Source organism: Podarcis melisellensis, assembly GCF_964234715.1.
Source record: "Podarcis melisellensis genome assembly, chromosome: 7".
Taxonomy (NCBI): Eukaryota; Metazoa; Chordata; class Lepidosauria; order Squamata; family Lacertidae; genus Podarcis; species Podarcis melisellensis.
Genome location: NC_138539.1, coordinates 88,379,137 through 88,406,303, shown reverse-complemented (window position 1 = coordinate 88,406,303; position 27,167 = coordinate 88,379,137). Strand labels below are relative to the sequence as shown.

General features: G+C 45.1%; 2 protein-coding genes across 2 annotated transcripts in view; one reads left to right on the top strand and one right to left on the bottom strand.

Moving 5' to 3' along the window:
• Positions 1-4,038, bottom strand: part of SORCS2 (sortilin related VPS10 domain containing receptor 2) — a 119,839-nt gene extending 115,801 nt beyond the window's left edge. The window contains exon 1 of the mRNA XM_081917757.1: positions 3,900-4,038. Within this exon, the coding sequence (XP_081773883.1) occupies positions 3,900-3,929 (30 nt within the window). The 5' untranslated portion in view covers positions 3,930-4,038. The remainder of the gene's footprint in view (positions 1-3,899) is intronic.
• A 13,128-nt stretch (positions 4,039-17,166) lies between these two features.
• GRPEL1 (GrpE like 1, mitochondrial) lies at positions 17,167-25,481 on the top strand. The gene is made up of 4 exons (XM_081917924.1): positions 17,167-17,310; positions 18,194-18,359; positions 20,916-20,997; positions 24,762-25,481. Exons 1-4 carry the CDS (start codon positions 17,207-17,209, stop codon positions 25,106-25,108), a joined length of 699 nt encoding a protein of 232 aa, XP_081774050.1. The 5' UTR covers positions 17,167-17,206; the 3' UTR covers positions 25,109-25,481.
• Positions 25,482-27,167: the final 1,686 nt, after the last annotated feature.

The window sequence follows — 27,167 nt, the reverse complement described above, 5'->3', positions numbered from 1 at the left end:
GCTGACTTTGGTGTGATCCTGCCCGAAATCGGTGCTGGTGGTTCTGCCACTTCTCTGCCATCAGCAAATTCTGTGGTTTCACAGCATATTGCCAGCAAGCACTAACAGGAGTGAAAAGGTTAATGCATATGTGCCTATGTGTCAGATAAATATTTTATTGCCCCACCACTTCTATCCCTTTGAATCTTCCATCACACAAAGACGAAGCAGAAGCTGAAGGTAATGAACAAGCTGCTGGCACAGATGTATAACATCATTTCAGCTCCTTAAATTGCTTGTAAGACTGGATACCACCAAAGGATATTCCCAGAGCATTTTTGTAAGCTGGCTACATTCGGGTGGGGGTGGATCACAACAAAATGTCTGAATTTTGAAAATAAAAGAAAAAACACAACCTGGGATTTTAGGAAAGGGAGGCAAGGATAATCCTTGAGGATGCATCTGTTGTTTTCCCAAGGAATGCCCTAGGACAGTGCCGAATTTACGTATAAGCTAAACGTATATAGCTTAGGGCCCCACTCTCTTGGGGGCCCCAAAAAAATTTAAAGGGAAAAACCCTGGATGTACATTTCCAAAATATAACATAAAAAACAAAAAAATAAAACCTATATACAGCAACAGGCTTTAGATACCTATTAGGTCGATAAATTACCATATAGCATATATTCAACACAAAAAACAGCGACAATTTGTTGTTGACAAAGGACAGCTAGACATATAAAGGGCCCCATCACCCTCAGTAGCTTAGGGCCTCATCAAACTTCAATCTGGCCCTGCACAAGGATATATGAGAAACACATGGTATAATCCTGCTTAGGGTCAAACTACTTGTGACAGTAAATGTTGAATTTCCCCAATCACAAATAAAGCAAGAAGAGGGGGTGTAATTTGAAGTACAACAGGGGCATGCGTGGTAGGAATGGTGATTCTTCATCTTCACCTACACAGCCCTAGCCCTGTGACTGGGTTAAGTCTGCATTTAAAGACACTAGCTTGTCCTTAGTGTTCTTCCATATGTTCCGATAATGCCAAAGAAAAATCCAGCAATTCCACGATTTGTCCTTATTGTCTGTAAGCAGACATCACTCTGTGAGAGGGCAATTGGCTTGTTGGCTGCATGACCTAGGGAGTACAAAGACTTTATTTATTTATTTATTTATTTATTTATTTACTCACAACAACTATACTTTAATTGATGTGTGATTATCAGTGTGCAGATCTGCGAAGGAAATACATGGTTTACAAAACGGGAAAATTAATTTAGTTAAAAATCATCATTTCCTTGGTGATTTAAAAATCAGTATCTCCTGAACAGTATGGAAACGAAGAGGAACAAACAAAAGGCAAGCATGAGGCAATGGTTCAAACATATTATTAGTCTCCAAGAACCACCAATCCCCCATGTGGGCATAGGAGGAATCTTTAAGTAAGTCCTGAAGAATCCCTCACTGAGAGCGCAGTCCCCCAATGCAATGCTAGTGCTGTTCAGAAAAGAGCATTGTGTGTGTATGACCTCCCTTTCACTGCTTTCTGTCCACACCAGCAGAAAACTGGTTAAGGAGATCTGATGCTCCAATCACTTCTGAACTTATATCTTCTATGGTGGAAGATTATGAAAAAGGGTGGCACCAAACAGTCAAGTAGAATAGGGCTGGGCGATATATTGATACATCACGATGTCTGAAATAAGGATGGAACCATGTGGAGGTGAATGAATACACTTAATAGATCCAAATGGACAATGTTGGCCTTGGTTTCAAGATCTACAAATGTTCTTCTTTCCAATAGTTATAGAATTGCAGTTGACCTACCTCAAAGCACTTGGGATTGCAATGTTGCCTTGAGCCCCACCACTAGACCATCCCTTTAGAAATACGTTGCCACTCAGTTGGACATAGAAAGGGAGAGGAAATACAGTTTTAAGGAGTATCTTAAGTGAGCTTTCTACCATCATCAAATCCTCAACCTCCACAGAAATGAGTTGTCCTCCAGAATTGCCAGAGAGGTTGTGGGTTAGCTAATAATACTATCATATAATCACTGGGAAACTCAATGTGTCCCTCCCACCACCAAGAACTTATTAGATTTGTAGTACATTAAGTATTCTTGCTACCTCAGAGTGTAAGAAATGGCTTTCAAATAGGCAATGGATGTTGTATTTCTAAGGATGCATGTAAGTGCACATGTGTGTCAGAGCTAGCCATAGCATTAGGTAGAGAGGTGCATCCACCTTGGGCAGGTGGCTTTGGCTGTCACAAAAAGACAGCAAACTATTGTCATTTTTACAGCCAGGAAAGAAAAAAACAGGGGTTTTCATGGGATGGGATTTCCTACTCAGGTACAAAAATAACTTTGTGACTAACCACCTTTTCTTGGCTGGAAGCAGAGCTTCACTTTTGCTAATACAGAACAAAAAAGGATACCCCTTTGCCCCACCCCCCCAACAAACCAAGTCAAGGTAACCCAAATTATTTTGGCACATGAGGCAGAAAATCATACAAGTGCTTCTCCCTGGGAACAAAAATGCAATAAGGAATTAAACAACTGGCAATTTGCAGCCTTTTCATGAAACCCCAAATCAGCTGGTCTTGGTTGGGAGAAGGAGCCATTTGCTGCTCTGCCAAAGGAAGCAAATTGTCTGGGGTGTGTTTTAATTTAAATATCCACCATCCAGCTTACATGGGGATTACATGCCCAAGTAATTCAGTCGTGATCCAGCAATGTGTTCTCCAGACCATTCACTGGGCCCAAGAGGGACCCAAGCACATCTACCACTCAAGCATCTTGCAGCCACGCTGGTGCTCACAACCTCAACTTCACTTGCTCCCAATAACCACAGCAAAGCACTAGATTCCCTCAAACACCCAGTGACCTCCCTGCCCAGGGCAACTTTGTGTGTGACCAGCAAGACACTTTTCCCATGTGTGTGACAACGTGGTCCTATGCCTCTGAAACAACTCCCAAGGGAAAGGAAATGGCATTCTTAAGAAGATGTAGAGGACAGGTGTTGTGGCAAGCATGAAGCTCTTTGGCGGATCATGCATCATTTTTCTATGACCATGTGGAAGGCTCACCAGGAATCTAATCACCAGTAATCTAATTTCTATACTGCCTTATATTGTTAAGGAAAAAACCTCAATGTAGCTTACAGCCTACATTAAAACACCAATGAAAACATTCCAAAATAAAGCAATACCAAAGAAAGTCAGATATAAAGTATACATAAAAATTAACGGGAAACTAAAATATTATACATTTCAAAATAAGACATTGCAAAGGAGGTCTGCCAGAGAATGTGCATTGCATGCAGCAAAGTTAACCAAAAAAATCTGAAAAACGGTAAATCACGATTAGATTAATTGCCAGGGGCATTTAGACAGACAATACATTTCCGCGAGAGGCGAGTTTGACAGCACCAAAAGACGGAGTGGGAGAAGAGAGCGGGGGCGTCTCCCATTGTTTCGCCGCAACCTATTCTGGGTCTCCCGGTGTTTCCAGCCGGCGCCGCGCAGGATCCCAAGGAATCCCCGTCCAATCCCCAAGCCAAGGCGCGCGCGCCTCGCGAAGCAGGCGTCGGAAGGCGAGAGGCGGCGCGGAGCCCCGAGGCGAAGCCCTTTCCGCCCCGGCAGAGGGATGAAGGGGCTTCTCGCTCGCTCAGCTGGCGGCGGGGGGAGTCTCGGAAGAAGTCTGAATCGGCAACCCGTCGCCCTCGGGTTAACTCTTCCGCTGCCAGAGCCGGGCACCCAGACATGCCCTGGACATGCCCCGGGGTCGGGTCCCCCCTGCCGCCTCCCAGTCTGACACGTGACTGCAACCCCCCCCCAAAAAAACCCATTCTTTTCTTTTGCAGGGCGAGCGAGGGAGGGGCTGAGCCGCCCGGCGGGGGGAGCCGCACTTACGCTGCTGTTCTCGCCCGTCCAGTGCACCATCGCCTGGTTGTGCGCCGCGTCGCCCTTCAGCACGAAGGAGGTGGTGAGCAGCGAGGCCGCCTCCGGAGCTCCCCCGCCGGCGCGACCCCGCAGGCCGCCCGCCTCGTCCCGCGGGCTGCCGCGTCTCTGGCGCCCGCTCCGGTCCGGCGGGCGCGCCGCCCAGGAGGCGCCCAGCGCCAGCAGCAGCAGCACACCCAGCGGGGCTGCCCGGCCCGACGCTCCTCCGCGCGCCCCGCCAGCCGCTGCTGGCGCCATGCTCGGCCTCCGCTGCGCCGCCGCCGCCGCCGGGCAGGGATGCGAGTCTGGCAGGCGAGGCGGGCGCGGAGGCGGAGGACGGCAGGGAGCGAGCCGAGATGGAGGCGGGAGCGCGGCGCGGACGCGCGGCGTGGGAAACAACGTGCCAGCAGGGCTTCCACGCCCAGGCCAGGCGCAGCGCCGCCCTCTGCCGGCCGGCCCCGCCGAGACCCGGAGCCCGGCCCGACGCCTTCCCCGACGGCTGCGGGCAAGGGGACGGGAGCCCCGCGCCCGGCGCCTCCTCAGCCTCTGCTTGCCACCGAGGGCGTGGGGAGGCGGCTGCCTCAGGCAGCGGGATCCGCAGGGGCAGCTCGGCCCGTCGGGGAAACTCGCTTCCTCCACCAGCGCCGGATCCGGGGCCGCGCGGGCGCCTCACCCGCCCCGAGCCAAGGAAGCACAAAATAATGATAACGATGCCTGTTTATTCTATTTTGTCCTGCTCTGGGTGGGGGCCATATTACCAAAGTCCGCGCCTGCCCCCACTTCCATGGGATTTGAAATCCAATAAATTCCTAGGAGTGCCCCTGTCCCTACTGACTAAGCCCCTCAGGCCTTAAAAGCAGACGATACCAACTTTTCAACATTGTGATAGTGATGTTGGGATACGGTAGCGATATATTGCAATGCTGAAAAGCAGAGGGAGGAACAAGCAGCATTGGCCCCCGTCAGAAACTGGGGTGCAACCGGCACATCTCCCCCCACTGCCATAGCTGTCAACGTTTCCCTTTTTTAAGGGAAATTCCGTTATTCCGAATAGGATTCCTTGCAAGAAAAGGGAAAAGTTGACAGCTATGCCCACCGCCAGCGCCTGGCACAGGGAGGAGGCAGCAACAGGCAGAGAAGGAAAATAAGGCACAGGCAAGCCCCAGCCCCAAGACCCAGTTGGGTGAAGGTGCCATCGCACTCTGGCCCACAGACTGGAGCTGCAGAGTGTTATGATACATCACCACACGGCAGACTTTAGTAATCTTTCATATCGGGTGTCAGCCTGAATAAAATATTGAGGGGGCGGCAGGTAGACCCCACCTCACATCATCATCATCATTACGGTCAAAGACCAGCTCGAACCTCACATAATTTATCACACGCCACACCACACCCCCCATTTAAATGTCAAAGCCCATCAACTTTGGGGGGCTCAGCCTGCTCAAATATTTTAGGGGGAGCAAAGGGACCTTGGCCCCTAGGAGTTATCTCCTATGTGTCATAATATGGCACTCTGTGTGAGGCCAAAATTTGGTTTCTTCAAATGAATCTTCTCAATTATGGATTTTCTTAATTTTGTGACCCCTTGGCTTGGCACCCTGTACCAAGGAGCCACCTAAGGTAAAAAAGGGACCCCTGACCATTAGGTCCAGTCGTGGTCGACTCTGGGGTTGCAGTGCTCATCTCTCTTTACTGGCCAAGGGAGCCAGCGTACAGCTTCCAGGTCATGTGGCCAGCATGACTAAGCCGCTTCTGGCAAACCAGAGCAGCGCACGGAAACGCCATTTGCCTTCCTGCTGGAGCGTTACCTATTTATCTACTTGCACTTTGACGTGCTTTCGAACTGCTAGGCTGGCAGGAGCTGGGACCGAGCAACGGGAGCTCACCCCATCACGGGGATTTGAACCGCTGACCTTCTGATCGGCAAGCCCTAGGCTCTGTGGTTTAACCCACAGCGCCACCCGCGTCCCCAAAAGGAACCACCTGCACCCCGCTAAATCCAGCGCTGGTCCCCATTGAAGTGGCTGTCAGCTGATGGACTGATTCTAAAACTAGTTACCGCCTGCTCGGTTCAGAATGCAGCTAGTTCTTCTAATCCACTGCAAACTTTCCATAGGCATCTGGTTTGTATGCGGTGCTGTACTAGTTGGGACTTCCGCTGATCTGGCAGCCAGGCACTTCTTATTCTGTCATTGAGAGACAGTACAAGAGTGTTGCTAGATCTTTAAAAGATTCAGGGCCTGAAGACATCTCATTTGTTGTCCACCCTTCCATCATGGAGCTCAAAGTGGGATACGTGTCTCACCTGTTTTTAACCATAACAGCCCTCCCAGGTAGGTTATACCAAAAGCAGCAAGGGTTGGCATGTGTGATGCCCACAACAAGGTCAGATCTATGATCAAACAAACCCAACACAAACAGGACTCTAATACATATTCTGTGGTGCTGTCACTCTCAAACATGATAAGCATATGCGGTACAGTTGTTACAGTAAGATAGACTAATGTCATATAAAATATACAACTCACTTAATAGATATTGCAAAGAAGTGTGAAATAGTCCTGAACAACAGAGTTCCAGTTCAGTACAATATATTTTCCAAGTCCACAAGTTGCATTTGACTAATGTAATTCCTCCTGCTACAACTTCCATCTCCAAAAAATAATTCCTATAATGCATTATTTCCATTTAATATCAAGCTACAACATAACTATAATCCATTAGCACTTACCATCTGAGTGCTAAACAGATTTCAGCAATGACCAACCCAACTCAATCTTTTCCCTTTATATCACCTGATTTTCACAATATTAACTGGAGGAAAGAATGATTGCAACTTCAAACTAAATTAATTTATGTCAGCCTTAACAGCTGCTCTGTGAATAAGACAATCAATAAAGCATTTTAAAGAACCAGCCACTTTTCTACATGTGTTTGTAATTAAGTATGTGAAAGTAGATGTTACATCAAATAAACCTCATTACAAATAGGCAAATAAATCACATTTTCCATTCATCCCATTAGGGATAACTGTCTACAAAGTTTAAAAAATCCAAAATGCTTCTCTTTGGGAAAATGGAGCCTAGATACTTTTTCCTTTATGAATAGATGCATGAACTTGTTCAGTTGCTTTGAATCTTATATCTTCAGGTGTGCGCTTACATTAAAAAAAATTGTTTTAATAGAGCCTCAAGCCCCCATTTGTAGCATAGTGATGATAATGTAAAATTCAGTTAAAGTACTAGAAAATGTTTGTGAAGAAATAGTGAAATAAATAGCTCCACTTGATCAAGGTGTCTCGTTTTTCAGTTATGCTGCTCTCATCCAGAAGCACCCCCTCATTGTCACCATCTAGCAGAATAATGTCCATATGCTTATTGGTAACTCCTTTGCCCCAAAACTGAAGGTACTTTAGCTGTGGACCGTGGGTGACCTGCTCACCAGTAGGACATATTGAAAAGGCCAGGCACACGAATCTTTATTAATTTATATACCCCTTATATGCCAAAATGGAGAGATCATTGGTGTAATTCAGGTGTGGGAAACATTTGGCGCTCTCTCTCTCTCTCTCTCTGTTGCTGAACTACAACTCCCATAATCCCTGGCCATGCTTACGGGGTTGATGGGAGCTATTTTACTATAATTATTTATTATATTTGTATACCACCCTATAACCGCAGGTCTCGGGGCGGTTCACAGAGTTGTAGATCGACATCTGCAGAGCCCAGGGTTCCCCATACATTGTATGAGAGATTGGCAGACAGATTATTTCATTGTACAGTACAAAGTCCCCTGGAGAAAGTTGTAAAAGGAGGGATAGCTGTCTCTTGTATTTTTATTTTTAAATACTACCAGACTGCTATACAGTGGTACCTCGGGTTACATGCACTTCAGGTTACATACACTTCAGGTTACAGACTCCGCTAACCCAGAAATAGTACCTCGGGTTAAGAGCTTTGCTTCAGGATGAGAACAGAAATTGTGCTCTGGCAGCGCAGCGGCCGAAGCACCTGGCACCCCATTCCCCCCCCCAAATTTGTTCCTTTCCTTTGATCACCATACTGCTTGGATCTTCATATTGTACCGGTAATTCTTTTTGCCATTATGCAAACCCCCAAACCAAGGAGATAAGTATGGATACAACTTTTGGACGACATCTGAAGGCAGCCCTGTATAGGGAAGTTTTGAAATGTTTAATGTTTTATTATGTTTTTATATATGTTGGAAGCCACCCAGAATGGCTGGGGCAAACCAGTTACATGGGTGGGGTATAAATATTAATTATTGAATAGGATGTCTATTTTCATCAGAGAAATGTTGGGACGTATGGTGTATGTGCACCATGGAAAGCGAGGGGGCTCCACCATCAGAAAGTGAGGCTAGGCACTTGTCCATTCAAGCATGGGCTTCAAGGAAACTCCAGACAGAACCTTAGAGAAGATCTTTGCAGCGATTGTGCCCTGTGAAACAGTTTGTTATGCACAGTGGGACATAACTTTACAGTTGTGATAGGTCTGTGGGTGTGGATGCTGAAGCAAGTGGCCTGAACCATTCAACACCCTTTCGCCCCTCACTCCCCAAGGCCAGAACTCTCAGCTCTTGAGGAGGATGTGTGCAGTAGCCAAAACAGAGCCAGGGACCTACCTGTGGCTGAGGTAGCAGAGGTTTGCACAGAGAATGAAGGTGATGGTTCTGTGCCACTGGAGCATCTGTGGAAGCTGCCTGACCAGCTTGAGGGGATCACTTGCTCACCTTGTGTCTTGGAGGCAGCTGTGTCTGCTCCTTGTGATTGTGGTGGCCCCCAACTAGCACTCCTGGGGCTCCCTGAAGGGGATTAGGACTGCCCCCCCACTGTAAACAACCATGGTGCTTATTATAATTCCCCCCTCTTTTGCACACAAGGATGCCAAGAACCAGTCTATCAGCTGCCTTGCTGGATGCTGTGGCAGATATTTGGCAGCGCCCCCTTCTTCAGGATGCCAGAGTGCCAACAGTAGAAGACCCACACAACCAATGCCTTTGCCACCAGTCAAATAATTGGTTTACAAACTTAATCTGTTCCGGAAGTCCATTCTTAAACCAAAGTGTTCTTAAACCAAGATGTGCTTTCCCATAGCAATGGGGGACTTAATTTCCAAATGGAACACACTCAACAGGAAGCAGAACATGTTCTGCTTCCAAGGCAAAGTTCACAAACCAAAACACCTACTTCCGTGTTTGCAGCCTTCTTAATCCAAGTTGTTCATAAACTAAGCTGTTCTTAAAGCAAGGTACCACTCTACATGCATGTACATGTTCACCCCTTGGATGTATGGAGAGCCCCTCTGTGGACGTAGTCCCCATGTTGTATAGGCTAATGTTTAAAATGCCCCAGCATGGTTAGCTTTTTTCATCCTCCCTCAAGTCCATGGGAATATGAGGGCGAGAACCTACTTTGCTCACATACCCATGACATACCTTTCCACCTCACAACAATGTACTGCTGCTCTGTCTTAATAAAGACCCTATCCCTGCTTACAAGTAAGACCATCTGCTGTTGTGTTTTGGGACGGAGCCAGGACACCCTTTTGGCTTCCTAAGCAAGGGCCTCTAGGCTGATCAGAAGGAGAACACAAGGTGATAATGATGCCCACAGGGCTCATGAGTGAAGTTCCCGTGGGGTTGCAGGCTGTCAAAAGAGTCAGAGAGGAGAATGATGGGTTCTGAAAAGAAAATCAATGGCAGGCGCTGAGTAAAATGCCATGTGTGAGAAATCAATGAGAAGGCTTATGTGAAAAATTATCCTTATTGACAATGAATTCTGGAAGAACTGCCACAAATAAGCTCCAAGATACACTATGTTCTTTTCAGGAGTAACTTCATGTCTATTGAGGCTTAGTGTGTATGTTTGTTTTTAAATTAGTAGGGTTTCAGTATCTTTCAGTTGATTCCTCTGGTCATTTAGATGGATCTTACTTTTTACATGGGAAGAAAGGAAGGAAGGAAGGAAGGAAGGAAGGAAGGAAGGAAGGAAGGAAGGAAGGAAGGAAGGAAGGAGGGAGGGAGGGAGGGAGGGAGGATCCCACACAATAGACTATTTCCACGTGTCTGCTATGTGCATTCTCCACCCCAACCCCCATATTTGTTGGCACATATTATATTTGACCCTCTTAGGGCCATTTCTCACAACAATGTCTGTGTGTGGTGGCCATGAGAAAACAGCAGCTCAAGCTGATTTCCACCCATTTCTATTTTTTTTAAAAAATTTTTTTTATTAATTTTCACCAAACAATAACAAAAGCATACAAGACAAAAACAACAACAACAAAACAACAAAACAACACAGACTAACACATAATGTGACTTCCCCAAACCTCCCCTTCACTGCATCCTTAGTTTTAGAAAATTATTTCTTAGCAAACCTTTGTTCAAATTCAAAACTCTTTTTCCTTAAGTTTTCTCATGTTTCAAATTTAACCGCTATAATTCTATATCTCATACCTTTTGACATTTCAACATTCCAAAATTTTACAATAATTCTTAAGATAAATTTTAAACTTCCTCCAATCCTCTTCCACCGTCTCTCTCCTCTGGTCACGGATTCTGCCGGTCATCTCAGCCAGTCCCAAAAATTCTGTCACCTTGATTTGCCATTCTTCCAGAGTGGGTAGTTCTTGAGTCTTCCAATACTTTGCCAGTAGAATTCTTGCCGCCGTGGTTGCATACATGAAGAATGTTCTGTCTTCCCTTCGTACCGTTTGGCTAACCATGCCCAAGAGAAAAGCCTCCGGTTTCTTAGCAAATGTCCACTTAAGGATTTTCTTAATTTCATTATAGATCATCTCCCAGTAGGCCTTAATCCTTGGGCAGGTCCACCAAAGGTGGTAAAAGGTTCCTTCACATTCATTACATTTCCAGCAATTATTATTGGGCAAATGATATATCTTTGCTAGCCTGGTTGGGGTCATGTACCACCTGTAGATCATTTTCATTATGTTTTCTTTCAAGGCACTACATGCCGTGAATTTAATATCTGTGTTCCATAACCTTTCCCAGTCTGCAAACATAATCTCATGACCAATGTCTTGTGCCCATTTAATCATCGCTGATTTCACTGTTTCATCCTGTGTATTCCATTTCAGCAGCAAATTATACATTCTAGACAAAATCTTAGTATTGGGCTCCAATAATTCTGTTTCTAACTTTGACCTCTCCTTCTGAAATCCTACTTTCCTGTCTTGCTTGAACGTCTCATTAATCTGCTGGTAATGTAACCAGTCTCGGACTTTAGGTTTTAATTTCTCCATACTCTGTAATTTAATCTTTTCACCATCATATTCTATAATTTCACCATATTTTGGCCAATCTGAATCCATATTGAGTTTTTTTACCGCCTTGGCTTCCAGGGGTGACAACCACCTCCAACAAATCTTTATAGCGGTTCCATACATTAAACAATGCTTTCCTGACAATGTGGTTTTTGAAACCTCTGTGCACCTTTACCTTGTCATACCATAAATATGCGTGCCAGCCGAAATTATTATCATATCCTTCTAGATCTAAGATGTCTGTATTCTCAAGAAGTAGCCATTGTTTCAGCCAGCAAAAAGCTGCTGCTTCATAATAAAGTCTTAAGTCCGGCAGGGCAAAGCCCCCTCTATCTTTTGCATCTGTTACAATTTTAAATTTTATTCTGGGCTTTTTGCCCTGCCAGACAAAGTTAGATACATCTTTCTGCCACCTCTTGAAACAGTCCATCTTGTCCAAAATTTGCAGTGTCTGGAATAAAAACAACAATCTCGGCAATACATTCATCTTAATAACAGCAATTCGGCCTAACAAGGAAAGTTTCAACCTAGACCATGTGTCAAAATCTTTCTTGACTTCCAACCAACATTTCTCATAGTTATCTTTGAATAAGTTCACATTTTTAGATGTTAAATTCACCCCCAGGTATTTAACTTTTTTTGTTATTTCCAGACCAGTTTCCCTTTGAAAATTCTCTTTTTCCCCCAACGTCAGATTTTTCCCCAGCATCTTTGTCTTTTGCTTATTTAATTTAAATCCTGCCACTTGACCAAATTCTTCAATAAGTTCTAAAACTCTTTTTGTACTGGCTTCAGGTTGTTGCAAAGTCAAAACTAGATCGTCTGCAAATGCCCTCAACTTATAACGCTTTGTTCCCAATCTTATTCCTTCTACCTGCTGGTCCCTTCTGATCATGTTCAACAGTACCTCCAGGGCTGATATAAACAATAGAGGGGACAATGGGCATCCCTGTCGTGTCCCTTTTTCTATTGGGATTTCGTCCATAACCATACCATTCACAATTAGTTTAGCTCTTTGTTCAGAATATATAGCACCTATACCATTTTCAAAGTTTTCGGCAGTGGAGAGCTTCACTTCTAATCCCTTTTCCTCTGGCAGATAAAATTATTTTCCTTCCTCCTCCCCCCCTTCTCCTGCCTGTCGGGGGGGGGGGAAAGATATCTTTCAAATGTCAAAAGTTCGGTAAAGTTTTAAGCAGAGATGTTCCCTTTAAAAATAGCTTGCTTTTTCCTTTGCTCGATCGGTCATGCAATTCCGGAGGGCTGGCTTCCTTAATTTCTGCCTCTCCGTTTTCAGCCTAATCTTCTTAAAATACTTTGAAAGTCCCGTTCTCTTTACTTTGCAGATCTTACTCACGGGTATTGTTGCCAATCGGTTGTTTCAGGAAGGAATCGGCGCTCTCCGTCAATGGCGACGCGGCTTCACTCCGTAAGCTGGGTTGCGATCCTCAGCACCGCGCTCACACCCGATGCCGCTCCAGAGCCTTTAAAAAGGCTCCTTTACGATACCGGGGGGCGCAAAGGTGCCCACCGAATCTCCTTGTTCACAGGCTTCCGCACCTGTGATTTTAGGGGTCCCCCGCTCGCCGTAGCGGGTCAGACCCGAACTTACGGAGCAGTCCTGCTTCGGAGCTCGAAGCAAGGACCGCCATTAGACGCTGGCGCCGACCGGAAGTCGATTTCCACCCATTTCTACCAATCACTTGTTGAACACACTGCTGAATCCTGCTGCCACATGCCAGATTGGGTTTTTGCACATCACTGCCACTAATCCTCATTTAGAGTGGGTTCAGTGTTAGAAACTAAGATATGAAAGCTAGGAGCTAAATGGCACCTCAAACCTAGGTTATGGGCGCCACAACAGAATGTCTAGGTGCACTTTTTATAAGAATAATACAAAGCTGAAAATGAATGACTGCAGCTAAAATCTTATGTGCATTTTTCACATGGTCTAGCCTTCATCTGAAGAATGCAAAAAATGAAGCCATGCTTCCCCTGCCCGCCCCCCTAATATTCTTATGAGGGTCTCTCAATACACTGCCTTTCTGTAAGGCCAGCTGAGAGGTAGAACCTGTCAGCTTGCCTGACGCTGCAGCAATCTCTTGGAAGTCCTCAGTGCCAGAAGTGGAAGTTTTAATCTGAAATCTTAGGCGCAGTCCTGCACCCAGAGCTCAGAAATGCTTGTGCTAATGAAATGGGAGTTTCGAATGCTGAGTAGATTGCACTAACATACCAGAAGCTGAATCTAGTCTGTAGAAGGATGAGGGTCAGCAAACTGAGCTTCCATTCTAGAAAGACAACGGCCTTTTCCGGGAAATAGGTCAGTTGCCTGTTCTGACCTCAAGGAGAAAGTCTGCAAATTGGGGAAACTCCTTGATCCATCTTTGTCACTACAGTCCCAGTTGACCTCTGGGACAAGGAGTGCCTTCTATCAACTTGGGCTGGTATACCAGCTGCAACCATTACTGACCACAGTGGTCCATGCATTGGTAACTCCCTCTAACATTTATCTGATGAAAATAGGGACATCTTATTCCATAATAATAACTTTATTCTTTATACCCCACCCATATGACTGGGTTGGCAGCTTACCACATATATAAAAACATAATAAAACATTAAACATTTAAAAAAACTTCCCTATACAGGGCTGCCTTTAGATGTCTTCTAAAGGTTGTATACTTACTTATCTCCTTGTCTCGGGGATTGCATAACTCCATACCCTCCAACTTTTCTCTGATGAAAATTGGGATGTCCTAAGGAAAAGTGGGACATTCCAGGATCAAATCAGAAACTGGGATGGCCTCTGTAGTGGGGTGTGGGAGCTTTATAAAAAATCACATCTGGCAACCAATGTTCCCCTTTGGTTTCAGATGGGTAAAGGTAAAGGTCCAGTTAGGTCCAGTCGCTGACGACTCTGGGGTTGTGGCACTCATCTCGCTTTACTGGCCGAGGGAGCTGGCGTACAGCTTCTGGGTCATGTGGCCAGCATGACTAAGCCACTTCTGGCGAACCAGAGCAGTGCATGGAAACGCCATTTACCTTCCTGCCGGAGCGGTACCTACGGTATTTATCTACTTGCACTTTTCTGTGTGCTTTTGAACTGCTAGGTGGGCAGGAGCAGGGACCGAGCAATGGGAGCTCACCCCATTGCGGGGTTTCAAACCACTGATCTTCTGATCGGCAGGCCCTAGGCTCTGTGGTTTAGACCACAGTGCCACCTGCGTCTAAAAAGTCTAAAAAGCCCCGGACACAACTTTTCACAGCCCTCTAGTGGCTATGGTGGCTCATTTACCAGAAGTACAGTAATGTATTTAGCATTAACTCTGGAAGTGTATGCTCGATTTTGACCAAACTAAGACTCCTAAAGCAAAATATACATCAAGATTCCCGCCCCACATCATAAAACCATAGAATCATATGATTTACAGACTTGGAAGGGATCCCCAAAGGTCATCCAGTCCACCCCATCGCAAATATTTAATCTAACATCATCAAACATGAAAGAAAAGAAAATGCTCAGAGTGTACTTCATGTTTCAGAAAAAGAACCTCCCCCCACTGTATATAGGTCACAAGAGATTCTGCAGATGCTCTATGAATGTCCCGGACACTGTAGAGCATATTCTCTTTCATTGCCCATTGTACAGTACGCTCCGTCAACGCGTGCTGTCCCCTCTCTCGGGTGGTCTGGAACCCCAGCAAGGTGAATGTGTGGGACTCTACCTATCCGACGTTGACCAAAGGGTAACGGTGGGGGTAGCCGAGTTTTTGGTAGCAGTCCTCCAAGGAGCAGGTTAACAAAGAAAACCATTGACTCTATATGTATATATATATATATATGTATGTAGCCAACTCTGGGGACGCAGGTGGCGCTGTGGGTTAAAGCCTCAGCGCCTAGGACTTGCCGATCGAAAGGTCGGCGGTTCGAATCCCTGCGGCGGGGTGCGCTCCCGCTGCTTGGTCCCAGCGCCTGCCAACCTAGCAGTTCGAAAGCACCCCCGGGTGCAAGTAGATAAATAGGGACCGCTTACCAGCGGGAAGGTAAACGGCGTTTCCGTGTGCAGCTCTGGCTCGCCAGAGCAGCGATGTCACGCTGGCCACGTGACCCGGAAGTGTCTCCGGACAGCGCTGGCCCCTGGCCTCTTAAGTGAGATGGGCGCACAACCCCAGAGTCTGTCAAGACTGGCCCGTACGGGCAGGGGTACCTTTACCTTTTTATGTAGCCAACTGCTGCCCTTTTATATATATTTCAAGGCCTTTATATGTTATTTTCTCTTTTATGGTTTTATTCGCATAATGCCTAATAAAGGTTTGATAAGTAAGTATATAGGTCACATGATTCACACTGTCGCAAAAGACAAATTGTCTCATCTGGGCCTGAGTGTTACATATAATTGAGTCAAGAAGTATCAGTCCCAGTAACAAATGTACTGTGTAAACAATACATGAAAATGGTGTGCCCCTGCCCAAACGGTGTCAATATTATTGTTGTTATTTATTTTATCTATACCCCCACCCATCTGACTGGGTTGCCCCAGCCACCCTGGGCGACTTCCAGCACATACAGTTGTAGAGTTCTTTATCTCCTTAACATCCAATGGGAGGGTGTTCTACAGGGAGGAATAAAAATACTTCACTAACTGACCAATCGTGTTGCAGATATCTCGGTTTTGCCCACACACCCCCAAGCCTGACTACGCCCATGTTTCTGAGCTATGCTTTTTGAAGCCTATGGCGTGCATAGTGTGTCTCTTTGTGCAGAGAAAACTCAGCTTTCAAGCCATGATGGCACATGGTGCTTCTAGGCAGCAGTTTCTTCTGGACTCTGTGCTGTTCATACATACAAGCCTTATGAGGAATGGTTGAGGGAGTTGGGTGTGTTTTGCCTGGTAAAGAGGAGACTGAGAGGAGATACTGAAGATGGAGCAAGCCAATGGATTCCAACTAAACATCCGTAAGAACTTTCTGACAGTAAGACCTGCTGGAGTCCCTTGAAAGGTGGTGGACTCTCCTTCCTTTGAGGTTTTTAAGCAGAGGTTGGGTGGCCATCTGGCAGGCATGATTTGGTTGTGATTCCTGCATTGCATCGGGTTGGACCAGATGACCCTTAGGACCCCTTGCAACTTTACCATTCTAAATTTTGTTCAGTGCCCACATATGACGTTGCCTTAATCAGAATGCCATCACATATTATTTACAATTTAATCTGGATTTACCACAGACAACCCAGTAACACACACACATACACACACACACACACACACACACACACACACAGCTTGCTGAAAACAGTAAACCCGTTTTAAAAGCAGGGGGGATGAGATTGTGTTATCATGGTCATTCTGGTGGTCATTCTGTGAACGCTGCAACAAGTTGCGTGTGTCAGCCACATGGAGTTCACAGGTGCAGCAATAAAACTGCTAGCAGATTTGCAAACCTAGTATGGTTTCCAATTGAAAGGGGGACGGCATGTTGAGATTCCTGCATTGCAGAGGGTTAGAGTCCAGTGTTTCCCAACCTTGGATTTATTAACAATAAATTCGTAGATTTCTCAGTGGTTGCCTATTACTTCTGCGTTGGGAGATCAAGCACGGGTCTGACTGAACCCAGAAGTTACATGCCAGTGTGAGTCTAATTATTAGATCTAGAGCTGCCCTTTGCTCGGCTCTCGTCTGACTCGCAATTAGCTCGCTTTCAAAAGGCGAACTGCAGGCCCCGGATGCCGACATACCTTTTTATTCCCTCCCTCTCACGCACGTGGTTCCGAGGGCGTGGCTGATTGGCTGCATGGTCAGGGAAGAGGAGCACTCCGGTCGACCTGCCTGAGGATTGGGCAGAGGCTGTTGCTGAGGTCGTCGCTGATTGGTTACATAGCCCAATTCGCCCGCTCGACCTGCCTGCTGATTGGGCGGAGGCGGTTTCCGTTGGTGCGTTTGGGGTGGGGGAGGGGAGGAGGCCGAGCGGCAACATGGCGGCGGCGGCGGCGAGAGCTGCGCGGTCCGTGTGGCGGCTGGCGGGACTGGCGGCGCTGCCGGGGCGAGGCGCCTTTCTCGCTCCACAGCACCCGCAGCGGTAAGGCGGCCAAGGCGGCGGGAGTTCGCCCCCCCCCCCGCCCTGGGGGAAAGGCCGGGAGGGCTCCGCGTGCCTGAGGCGAAGAGGCAGCAGCGGGAGGCGGGAAGCCGGGCCCTCAGCCCCACGGTCCCCCCGCATCCCCCCCCGTCCCGGAATCTGTTTTTATTTATTTTACATATTTTCCCTTCGTCGCATTTAATCCCTCGTTTCCCTCCAAGGGACTTAAGGTAGTTCTCTCCCGCCCCCCCCCGCCCCACAACCACCCTGTGAGGCAGGCTGGGCAGAGGAGGCAGCTCCTGGCCCCCAAGGTCACCCCAGGGAGCTTCACCAGCCCAGGGGCGGAATTTGAACCGTGGTCTCGCTCAGATCCTAGTCCATTACGTCACGCAGTCTTACTCTTTCCCGGTTTAGTTTCTCTGCTATTTACCGCCCCCCCCCCCTTTCTCTCTTTCTCTTTAGGCAGTTGAATCCTTTCAGATTCTCCTTTGGCCAGTGCTTGGGGCAGTATTAAAAAGCTTTTCAATACCCGATCCACCTTAATAGCAAATGACTTGATTCCTTTTGAGCAGGGATTGCCTGCCTTGCACGTGCCAACGTGAGCAATAGAGGGTATTGGTTCACTTAAATATGCTGATACTTTAGAGCAGAGCTCACCAACCCCAGGTGAAACATAAAGGAGGGACAGTATAAGTCTCTCATCCTGTATTTTATCTTCTATTTTTATCTTGTGAACCGCCCTGAGATCTTTGGATGAAGAGTGGTATATAAATATAATAAATTTTCAGAGAAGATTTGGGGATAAGAGGTGGCAATGTGCTGGTGGCCTCTTGTACTCAGTCTTAAAAAGTTGCTTTGAGTTTTACTGAACCTGATATTGTTTCAGGACTTCTCAGCTGCTTTGGATAGTGACACAGGAGAAAGGCACTGGACCAAACTTGGAAGAAGAGCCAAACCAGACTCAACATGAACAAAAATCTGTTACTGGCTCTGCTGAAAAGATGTTAATAGAGGAAAAGGCTAAACTAGAAGAACAATTAAAAGAAATCACTGTAAGACTCCTTTTGGTTTATATATTTGTATAGCCCTCAAACAGCAGATAGATAGGATATGCATATTACTTTTCAGTAGTTTCTTTTAGCAATTGGGTCTTGAAAGTGCTAGCATCAGAAAAGTGAGAATGTATATATAACTGAAATGTCTTGAGACTACCTGAGCTCTGTACATGTCATTAATTTCCCCCCACTGGTGAACTAAAGTTGGATTTCATCTTTGTCTAAAAAGGGAATGGTTAGGTTTTTACCATATATCTAGTTAATAAAAAAGAGGAATAGGACTTTTATCTTGTTTACTTAAATGGGCCCTGGTGCCACAAAAATAGGAGTGTCTCATGGTTTGCTGATGTTGCTCTTAATATTGCCAGATAATTGTAGGATTTACCGTATTTTTCGCTCTATAACACGCACCTGACCATAACACGCACATCGTTTTTAGAGGAGGAAAACAAGGGAAAAAACATTCTGAATGAAACAGTGGATGTATCATTTTTGTGCTTCATGCTGTGGCCACAGACATGTGATCTGATGGTGAATTTGGGGTGACCCAATGCAAAAATCCTGAGAATCCCTGTGGATCCATGCTTTGTAACCACGTTTTTGCACCATTGCAGCCCCAGGCAACAGTGGGTGTGTGATTTTGGGGGGGCAGGCTGTAGCCATGGACATGCTATGTGCTCTGATGGTGAATTTGGGGTGACCCAATGCAAAGATCCTGTGGCTCCATGTTTTGTAACCAAGTTTTTGCACCATTGCAGCTCCAGGCAACAGTGGGTGCGTGATTTTTGGGGGGGCAGGCTGTAGCCATGGACATGCTATGTGCTCTGATGGTGAATTTGGGGTGACCCAATGCAAAGATCCTGAGGATCCATGTGGATCCATGTTTTGTAACCACGTTTTTGCACCATTGCAGCTCCAGGCAACAGTGGGTGCGTGATTTTTGGGGGGGCAGGCTGTAGCCATGGACATGCTATGTGCTCTGATGGTGAATTTGGGGTGACCCAATGCAAAGATCCTGAGGATCCATGTGGATCCATGTTTTGTAACCACGTTTTTGCACCATTGCAGCTCCAGGCAACAGTGGGTGCGTGATTTTTGGGGGAGCAGGCTGTAGCCATGGACATGCTATGTGCTCTGATGGTGAATTTGGGGTGACCCAATGCAAAGATCCTGAGGATCCATGTGGATCCATGTTTTGTAACCACGTTTTTGCACCATTGCAGCCCCAGGCAACAGTGGGTGCGTGATTTTTGGGGGGCAGGCTGTAGCCATGGACATGCTATGTGCTCTGATGGTGAATTTGGGGTGACCCAATGCAAAGATCCTGAGGATCCATGTGGATCCATGTTTTGTAACCACGTTTTTGCACCATTGCAGCCCCAGGCAACAGTGGGTGCGTGATTTTTGGGGGGCAGGCTGTAGCCATGGACATGCTATGTGCTCTGATGGTGAATTTGGGGTGACCCAATGCAAAGATCCTGAGGATCCATGTGGATCCATGTTTTGTAACCACATTTTTGCACCATTGCAGCCCCAGGCAACAGTGGGTGCGTGATTTTTGGGGGGCAGGCTGTAGCCATGGACATGCTATGTGATCTGATGGTGAATTTGGGGTGACCCAATGCAAAGATCCTGAGGATCCATGTGGATCCATGCTTTTTAACCACATTTTAAGTGGGGAGGGAAGGAAAAACACAGAAGGGACAAGGAGCAGGAGAGGGGTGTGCAGAGAAGCAGCTGGCTAAGAATGCAGGAGAGGGGTATAACGGGAGGGAGGAAAGAAAGGCAAAAGTTTTCCCTCACCTACCCACCCAAGCCAGCCAGCTCGCGCGCGCGCTCTCGCGGTCTCTCTCTCTCTCTCTCTCTCTCTCTCTCTCTCTCTCTCTCTCTCTCTCTCTCCCCCTCTCCCTCTCCCTCTCCCTCCTGCATGTTTTCAGCAGCACAGAGATGACACTCTGTTTTCCCCTCTTCTTGCCTGGAGGGGAGGGGCTTTCCCTGCTCTTTGTTCCGTTTGAGCAAACACAGCAAGGAAACAAAGGTGGGTGGGCAGTAAGACCCTGAGGCAGAATGCAGGAAAGCAGCCGCTTCCTCTTTTCAGGTTTCCCTTCTCCGAGACGCGCAATTTGATTTTTGCCTGATTTTTTTTTGCCTCCCCTCGCGCCATTTCGGTCCAGGGACCACACATTCACTCAATGACACGCACAGACATTTCCCCTTCCTTCTTAGGAGAAAAAATCTGCGTGTTATAGAGGGAAAAATACGATAACAGCATAGCAAATGCCTGAAGTAATATCTCTCCCTTTATATTTCTATCTTGCTTTTAACCATTATCCCCTCACTTGTGGGTCACAACATTTATAAAGTTCTATTAAAAACCTGACACATCACAAATTCAATGTATCATTTGGAGGAAAAGACAGCTCTTTTGATCCAGGAGCACAGTTAGGATGGTGTGTTTGGTGGACTCATTCATTCTATGTCTCCATTTCCTGGGAGTTTTTTACATAGGCAGTTGGTTTTACATTTCCACTGTTTATTTTCCCCCTTGTCCAGGACAAGTATAAACGTGCCCTGGCAGATGCAGAAAATCTACGACAAAGAACTCAGAAATTGGTAGAAGAAGCAAAGTTATATGGTAGGTATAGGCTGTATTTGTTGTTACTAGCACTAGAACACCACATTAAACATAAATAAAAACTTAAGCTTGGAAATTCCAAAATGGTACTTCCACTCAGCTCATATGCTGTGCTGCTTCAAGAGATCTAGATACATACTTTTTCAGCTGGTACTTTGTTTTTTTTTTTTGTTTTTTTTTTAAAATAATTTTTATTAAGGTTTTCCAAATTAAAACAAATAAAATCCAATTCATAAACTTTTTCCAATATCTAGGACTTCCCCTCCCCACCCCCTCTTGTGTTCCAAATCTTCCAAAAAAGCAATAATATTCAACAAATTCTTATTCCCAAAATACACTCATCATCAATAACTCAATTTATCCAAATTTCCATCCCCTAAGGTCGACCTATTCCCTTCCACGAGTTCCCCCCTTTCAAATATAATACAGATGAAAATAGAATAAAAACAAACAATAATTTTACAACCTTTGGATTCCAAATTTCCCTCCCCTCTTTCCCTGTTGCGTTCCTCCTATCCCTCCACTTCTAATGTCTTCCTGATGAACCCACATTTCACTAAACCCACATCCCTCTGGTTCTTTACCGGTCTTTTTTTTTAAATTACAGATGTCCAATCATAGAAGGAGTCTATCAAAGGGGGCCCATTTCTTCTATCCAGATTTTTATATCCAGGAGTATAAACTCCAATTTTATATCCGCAAGCTTGTCAAATCTGGATATCCCTAATGTTCCCACTCCAGTTCTGTCCAGTTCTTGTTGTTTCCTTGTTCTTGTCAATCACTCTCCTCCTTTTTACTTCCCTGTTCCCTCACAGAAATGTTCTTTTTCCAAAAGCTTCTAGTGTCTCTACAGAGGCTTGTTATTCAGGAGCAAAACATTACATCATGTTCCTTTCATTTTTCAACAGATTAATCCATTGTTTCCAGTAAAGTGTAGGCCTCTGTAGACAAAATAATGTTCCATTTCTGCAGTTTCCCAGGAGATTAAAAGTTCTATCCAACTGTTCAAGTTTCCCGTCGAAAACACATGCAATGTCCCTCAACTCCTCTAGGTGGATTACAATAACAAAGTTCCCTTCCAGATCACATCCGCCAGTCCAAATAACTTATAAATCCTTGTTTGAAACAATTTATCTCCAATTTATAACAAATGTAACCGGCAAAGTCCTCATAACAAAGTCTCAATTTCATTCTTCCGTTTTGACAGCTCTTTGACAGCTGTCAAAACCTCCGTTATCCTTCTCCAGGCATTTTCACGAATCGCTCCAGGGATTCCGGGGGGGTTGCTTTTTAATCCGAATTCCACTTTTCTCCTCCAGCTCAATCTTATAAATTTCCCTCGCGAAGTTGCTAGTTCGGCAAGATAAGGTTCCTCTCGATCTTAGTTATCCAGTCCTTTGTTTTGGCTCTTCTACAATTTGGGGGGGGGGCTGACTTCCTTTTTTCCACCTCCCCCGTTCGCTCCAAATTCTATTTTTTTTTTTATATATAATTTTTATTAGGTTTATAATATACAAAATTCAAATTCCAAATACATGTTTCCATAAATCTAGTGGACTCCCCCCATCTTCCGGACACTGCATTCTCTGTAAAACCAAAACCTCAGCAATTTGTTGACTTATTTTAAACATAATAATATATCTTCCATTTTATCGTGATATCTGGTCTCTAAACATTTCAATCCGAATCCATTAATTTTTAGTTTCAACACAATAAAATTATTTCATTACACCACTTCTGTCTTGTTGTGCCTTATTTACCAATTCAAAGATTTACCGATACTGAAGCTATAATTTCCTAGAGAGAAGCATTTTTTAACATTCATACAACTTATAATGCTTTTTCAAATAGTCCTTAAATTTTTCCCAAACTTCCTCCGTTTCTTCTTCCCCCGAGTCTCGAATTCTGCCAGTCATTTCAGCCAGTTCCATATAATCCATCAGCTGCGTCTGCCATTCTTCCAGTGTGGGTAGATTTTGTGTCTTCCAGTGCTTTGCCATCAAGATCCTTGCTGCTGTAGTAGCGTACATAAAGAAAGTTCTATCTTTCTTAGCCACCCTCTGGTCTACCATGCCCAGGAGGAAGGCCTCCGGTTTCTTGGGTAAGGTGAGTCTAAGCACCTTTTTTAGTTCATTATGTATCATCTCCCAGAAGGCCTTCACCCTCGGGCAGGTCCACCAGAGGTGTAGAAATGTCCCTTCCTCCTCTTTACATTTCCAACATTTATTATCAGACAGGTGATATATCTTTGCAAGCTTGACTGGGGTCATGTACCACCGGTATATCATTTTCATAATATTTTCCTTCAAGGCACTACATGCCGTGAATTTCATTCCGGTGTTCCATAACCTTTCCCAGTCTTCAAACATAATGTTGTGCCCCAAGTCCTGCGCCCACTTTATCATGGAGGATTTAACAATCTCATCCTGTGTATTCCATTTAAGCAGCAAGTTGTACATTCTCGAAACGTTCGCTCCAAATTCTAAAAATTTATCCCTCTTTTTAGTCCATATTCCAATTACTCACGGGTTCTTCTTTTGGGTCCAAATTTTCAATAGAAGAAGTCAGCGCTCTCCGCCGGATGGCATGCGGCTGCGCTCGGCAGGGATAGCAGAGGACTCAAAGCACCACGCTCCTCCCCGGCACCCGATCCGTAGCCTTTAAAAAGGCTCCTTCACGAATCGAGAGGGCGCTGACGGTGCCAGCCGAGTCTCCATGTCCACGGCCTCCGTGGCCGTGGTTTTTAAGGGTCCCCGCATCGCCGGTGCGGTAGGACCCAGCCCCTGCCGAGCAGGCTCCCTCCGGAGCTCGGAGGGAGCCCGCCATTCGGCGATGGCGCCGACCCGGAAGTCTTTCAGCTGGTACTTTGAATCAGTGAACATGATTCTTGTTTGGTTAGTAAGCATGAGAGAAAATATACAAGTGAGAGCAAGAACCTCTGTGGGCCGTTTTTGTGATCAATGTGACATCATCATGACACCAGGTAAAGCATTTCCCTTTGCACATGTGGTCTGAAGTCAAAAACAGTGCAGGCCAAGGCTTGGGTTTGCAAGTGCTGATGATCAGTTGATTGGTGGCAGCTGGAAACCCTGCGTCCAATGCCCGGGTGATTTGAAGTCATACTTCACAGCACACAGGTAAACTGCAGTTTCACTTCTCCCACACTACTCCAAAGTCATATATGTCAGGTGTGTGTGACTTGGCGAAGCTGGCCTCAGATGCAAAATTAGGACCTCCGCTGAGCCATAATAGGGATGCCAGGCTGGAAATTCACCACTGATCTTAACTATGGAAAAAAGAATTCCACAAGGTGGAGATTTTTGCAGCTTGAATTGCTTACTGCTTTGCCAAATACCCCTTTCAGTTAAATTTTCAAGAGATGACATTGGGTCATTGTACAGAGCAGAAAAAATGCACATGTTTATCATATACACTGGTACCTTATTAAAACTTAGGCTTGAGGGTGGTTGTGAAAAGAGTTAAGTTACTTATAATTTTCTAGCTATAAGTTTTATGCCCCCAATTCTACAAATGCATCCAAATATATTTTCATTAACATAAGGGTAAATCTGAATTTAATGGAGATTCAGTCGCATGTCATTTTTGGTATTGGTAATACTTGATAATGTATCTTTAACCATATACATGCCTAAGCTTTGAATCCTGGAAGAAAATATAAAATTAATGGTTCCTTTCACTGTCTGATGAAATGTTGATGCATCTTTAAAGATTATCTGAAATTTTATTTGCTTTTGCTGTTTTAGGAATTCAGAGTTTCTGCAAAGATTTGCTGGAAGTTGCTGATGTTCTGGAAAAAGCAACTGAGAGTGTTCCCAGAGAAGAACTCAAGGATGAAAATCCACATCTCAAAAACCTTTACGAAGGTCTTGTCATGACTGAGGTTCAAATACAGAAAGTGTTCACCAAACATGGCTTGATGAAACTGAATCCTCTTGGAGCCAAGTTTGATCCCTATGAGCACGAAGCATTATTCCACGTTCCCATGGAAGGGAAAGAACCTGGCACTGTGGCTTTAGTATCCAAGGTGGGCTATAAGTTGCATGGCCGTACTTTGAGGCCTGCTTTAGTAGGTGTTGTAAAGGAACCTTAGCAGTCTAATCTTAGAGTGCCACAGAACCAATAGATGCCCAGATAAAGACTCACTAAACAGTGTGGGAGGCTAAACTAAATGGTGGAAGAAGCTTTAATACCAATGAAGCAATGTTGAAATGTGTTTTTAAAACGAATACCAATAATGTGGGGAATGCAAAGTGAGTGGTATGAATTGCAAGCATGAGTCATCTGTGTCCCGTGAATAATATTATGGTGATTAACGAAAGGTATTCTGCATTGTAATTAGGCAATTTAGTAACAATAATGCAATGTAGATTGTTCAGAATGAAAATCTGATCTTTTCAGTGTCGTGTTCTGTGTACAAATTAGCATTTTTGCTTATTCTTTTATGAATACAGAGTTGGACACCAGTCTAGTACTAACTTAAATAGCTTCTGTTCCCATGGAAAGCATCAAATTGTATCTCACATAACACAAGTATTTGGTATAAGTGCTGTTAGTCTTTTCTATATTTAGTTTAGTATTGAATCAAATTGCACGACCTTGAAATGACAATTGATCTAGAGATGTATTGAGACCATTACAAAGAAAAGAATAGGAAGCTCATTTAGTAACTGCTTGCAGACACACAACCAAATTAAGTGTTTTAAGAGTTCACAGACATCAGCCTAGTTTTCATTGAAACCAGGATTTTTTAATACCTGCCATTCCCTGCCTGGTTCATCGAAATCCTCTGGCACATAGAAGAGTGCATGGGAGGTCTGAGGCAGTTGACCAACATAAAATATGAGCACTTCATCTTCTGAATTCTCTATGATACATTGGGAACAGCTTGTTAGGGATTTTGTTTTTTGAATCCTGCCAGTTAACTTTAAGAATGCCAAATGATCCCTACTGGATCAAACCCAAGGCCTATGTAGTTGAGCATCCTGTTTCCCAAAGTTGCATACCAGATGCTTATAGGAAGTGGGATGTGAGGACAGTCTCCTACTCCAGTTGCTCCCCAATGGCTGGTATTTGGAGACCTGGTGCTTCTGAGCCTTGAAGTAGCATATACCTACAGGTGGAGAGCTGGATCCAGCTGGTGGACCGAGTTTGACAGGTGGGGCTGCCCACTTGTCAGTTACCTGACATCAAATGTCCAGTTTCTGCCCACATGATTTTAAATGACACTGCAGACAAAACAGTCTGCAAAGTGCCTCTGACCAGCTGATCATCAGCACTTTTTCTGTACCTGACATCAGGCATGTCTGGTGTAGAGCAGGTGGGCATATTGTAGCCAAAGTGTCCTCATGGGCAAAATGAGGAAAACTGGTGGCCTTAATTATGTCTGTGGTCTGTGGCTTCCCTACCCCTGCATACAGCTATTGTGACTGGTACTTAATTGTGCATGAATTGGTCTAACCATCCTTTTAAATCCATCAAAGTTGTTGCCAGTGTTACAGATACTGCAAATCATACAATGATCACATTTCCACTTTCTTCATGCTTAATTTCTTACAATTTTTTATTTTCTGTATTTGCATTGATTTCCACCAGATGCAAAGTCATCAGTTTTGCAATATTTGATCCCAATATTGAGATGATGATTGATCCCAACAAGGATTAATGTACAAATATTTTTACATTGATCAACAGATAATTAGGAAGGTGCAAGCTTTGTCGCTTTGCAAACAAAATGGCAAACTTATTTTAAAAAATGTTTAAATAATCTGACGTAGGCAGGTTACATCCAGGCTTACTTGTCTTCGGGCCTGAGCCTTGTAGCACCACCTGCTCCTAGACTAGGCATAGGGAACATTTTGCCCCAACAGGCTGTATCTCCCCATCCCTGCAGGCCATGTTCAACAAGCAGATGAAAAGAAGCTTCCTAAAAGTTTTACTCCTGCATTTTTGGGGTCTTGCCTATAAACAAACCGTCCAGAACAACCATTGCTTTTTTTCTGGCGGTACTCAAGGGTATGCAGCACTGGCACCTCTCCCCCTTAAAAAAAAGCACTGAGAACAACACGCTCAACTTTTTATTCCTGTTTTGGTTTTACTTTTTTAAGCTGCAGATTTGGTAAATGGGTAAGACCCATTATCTATTTTTAGTG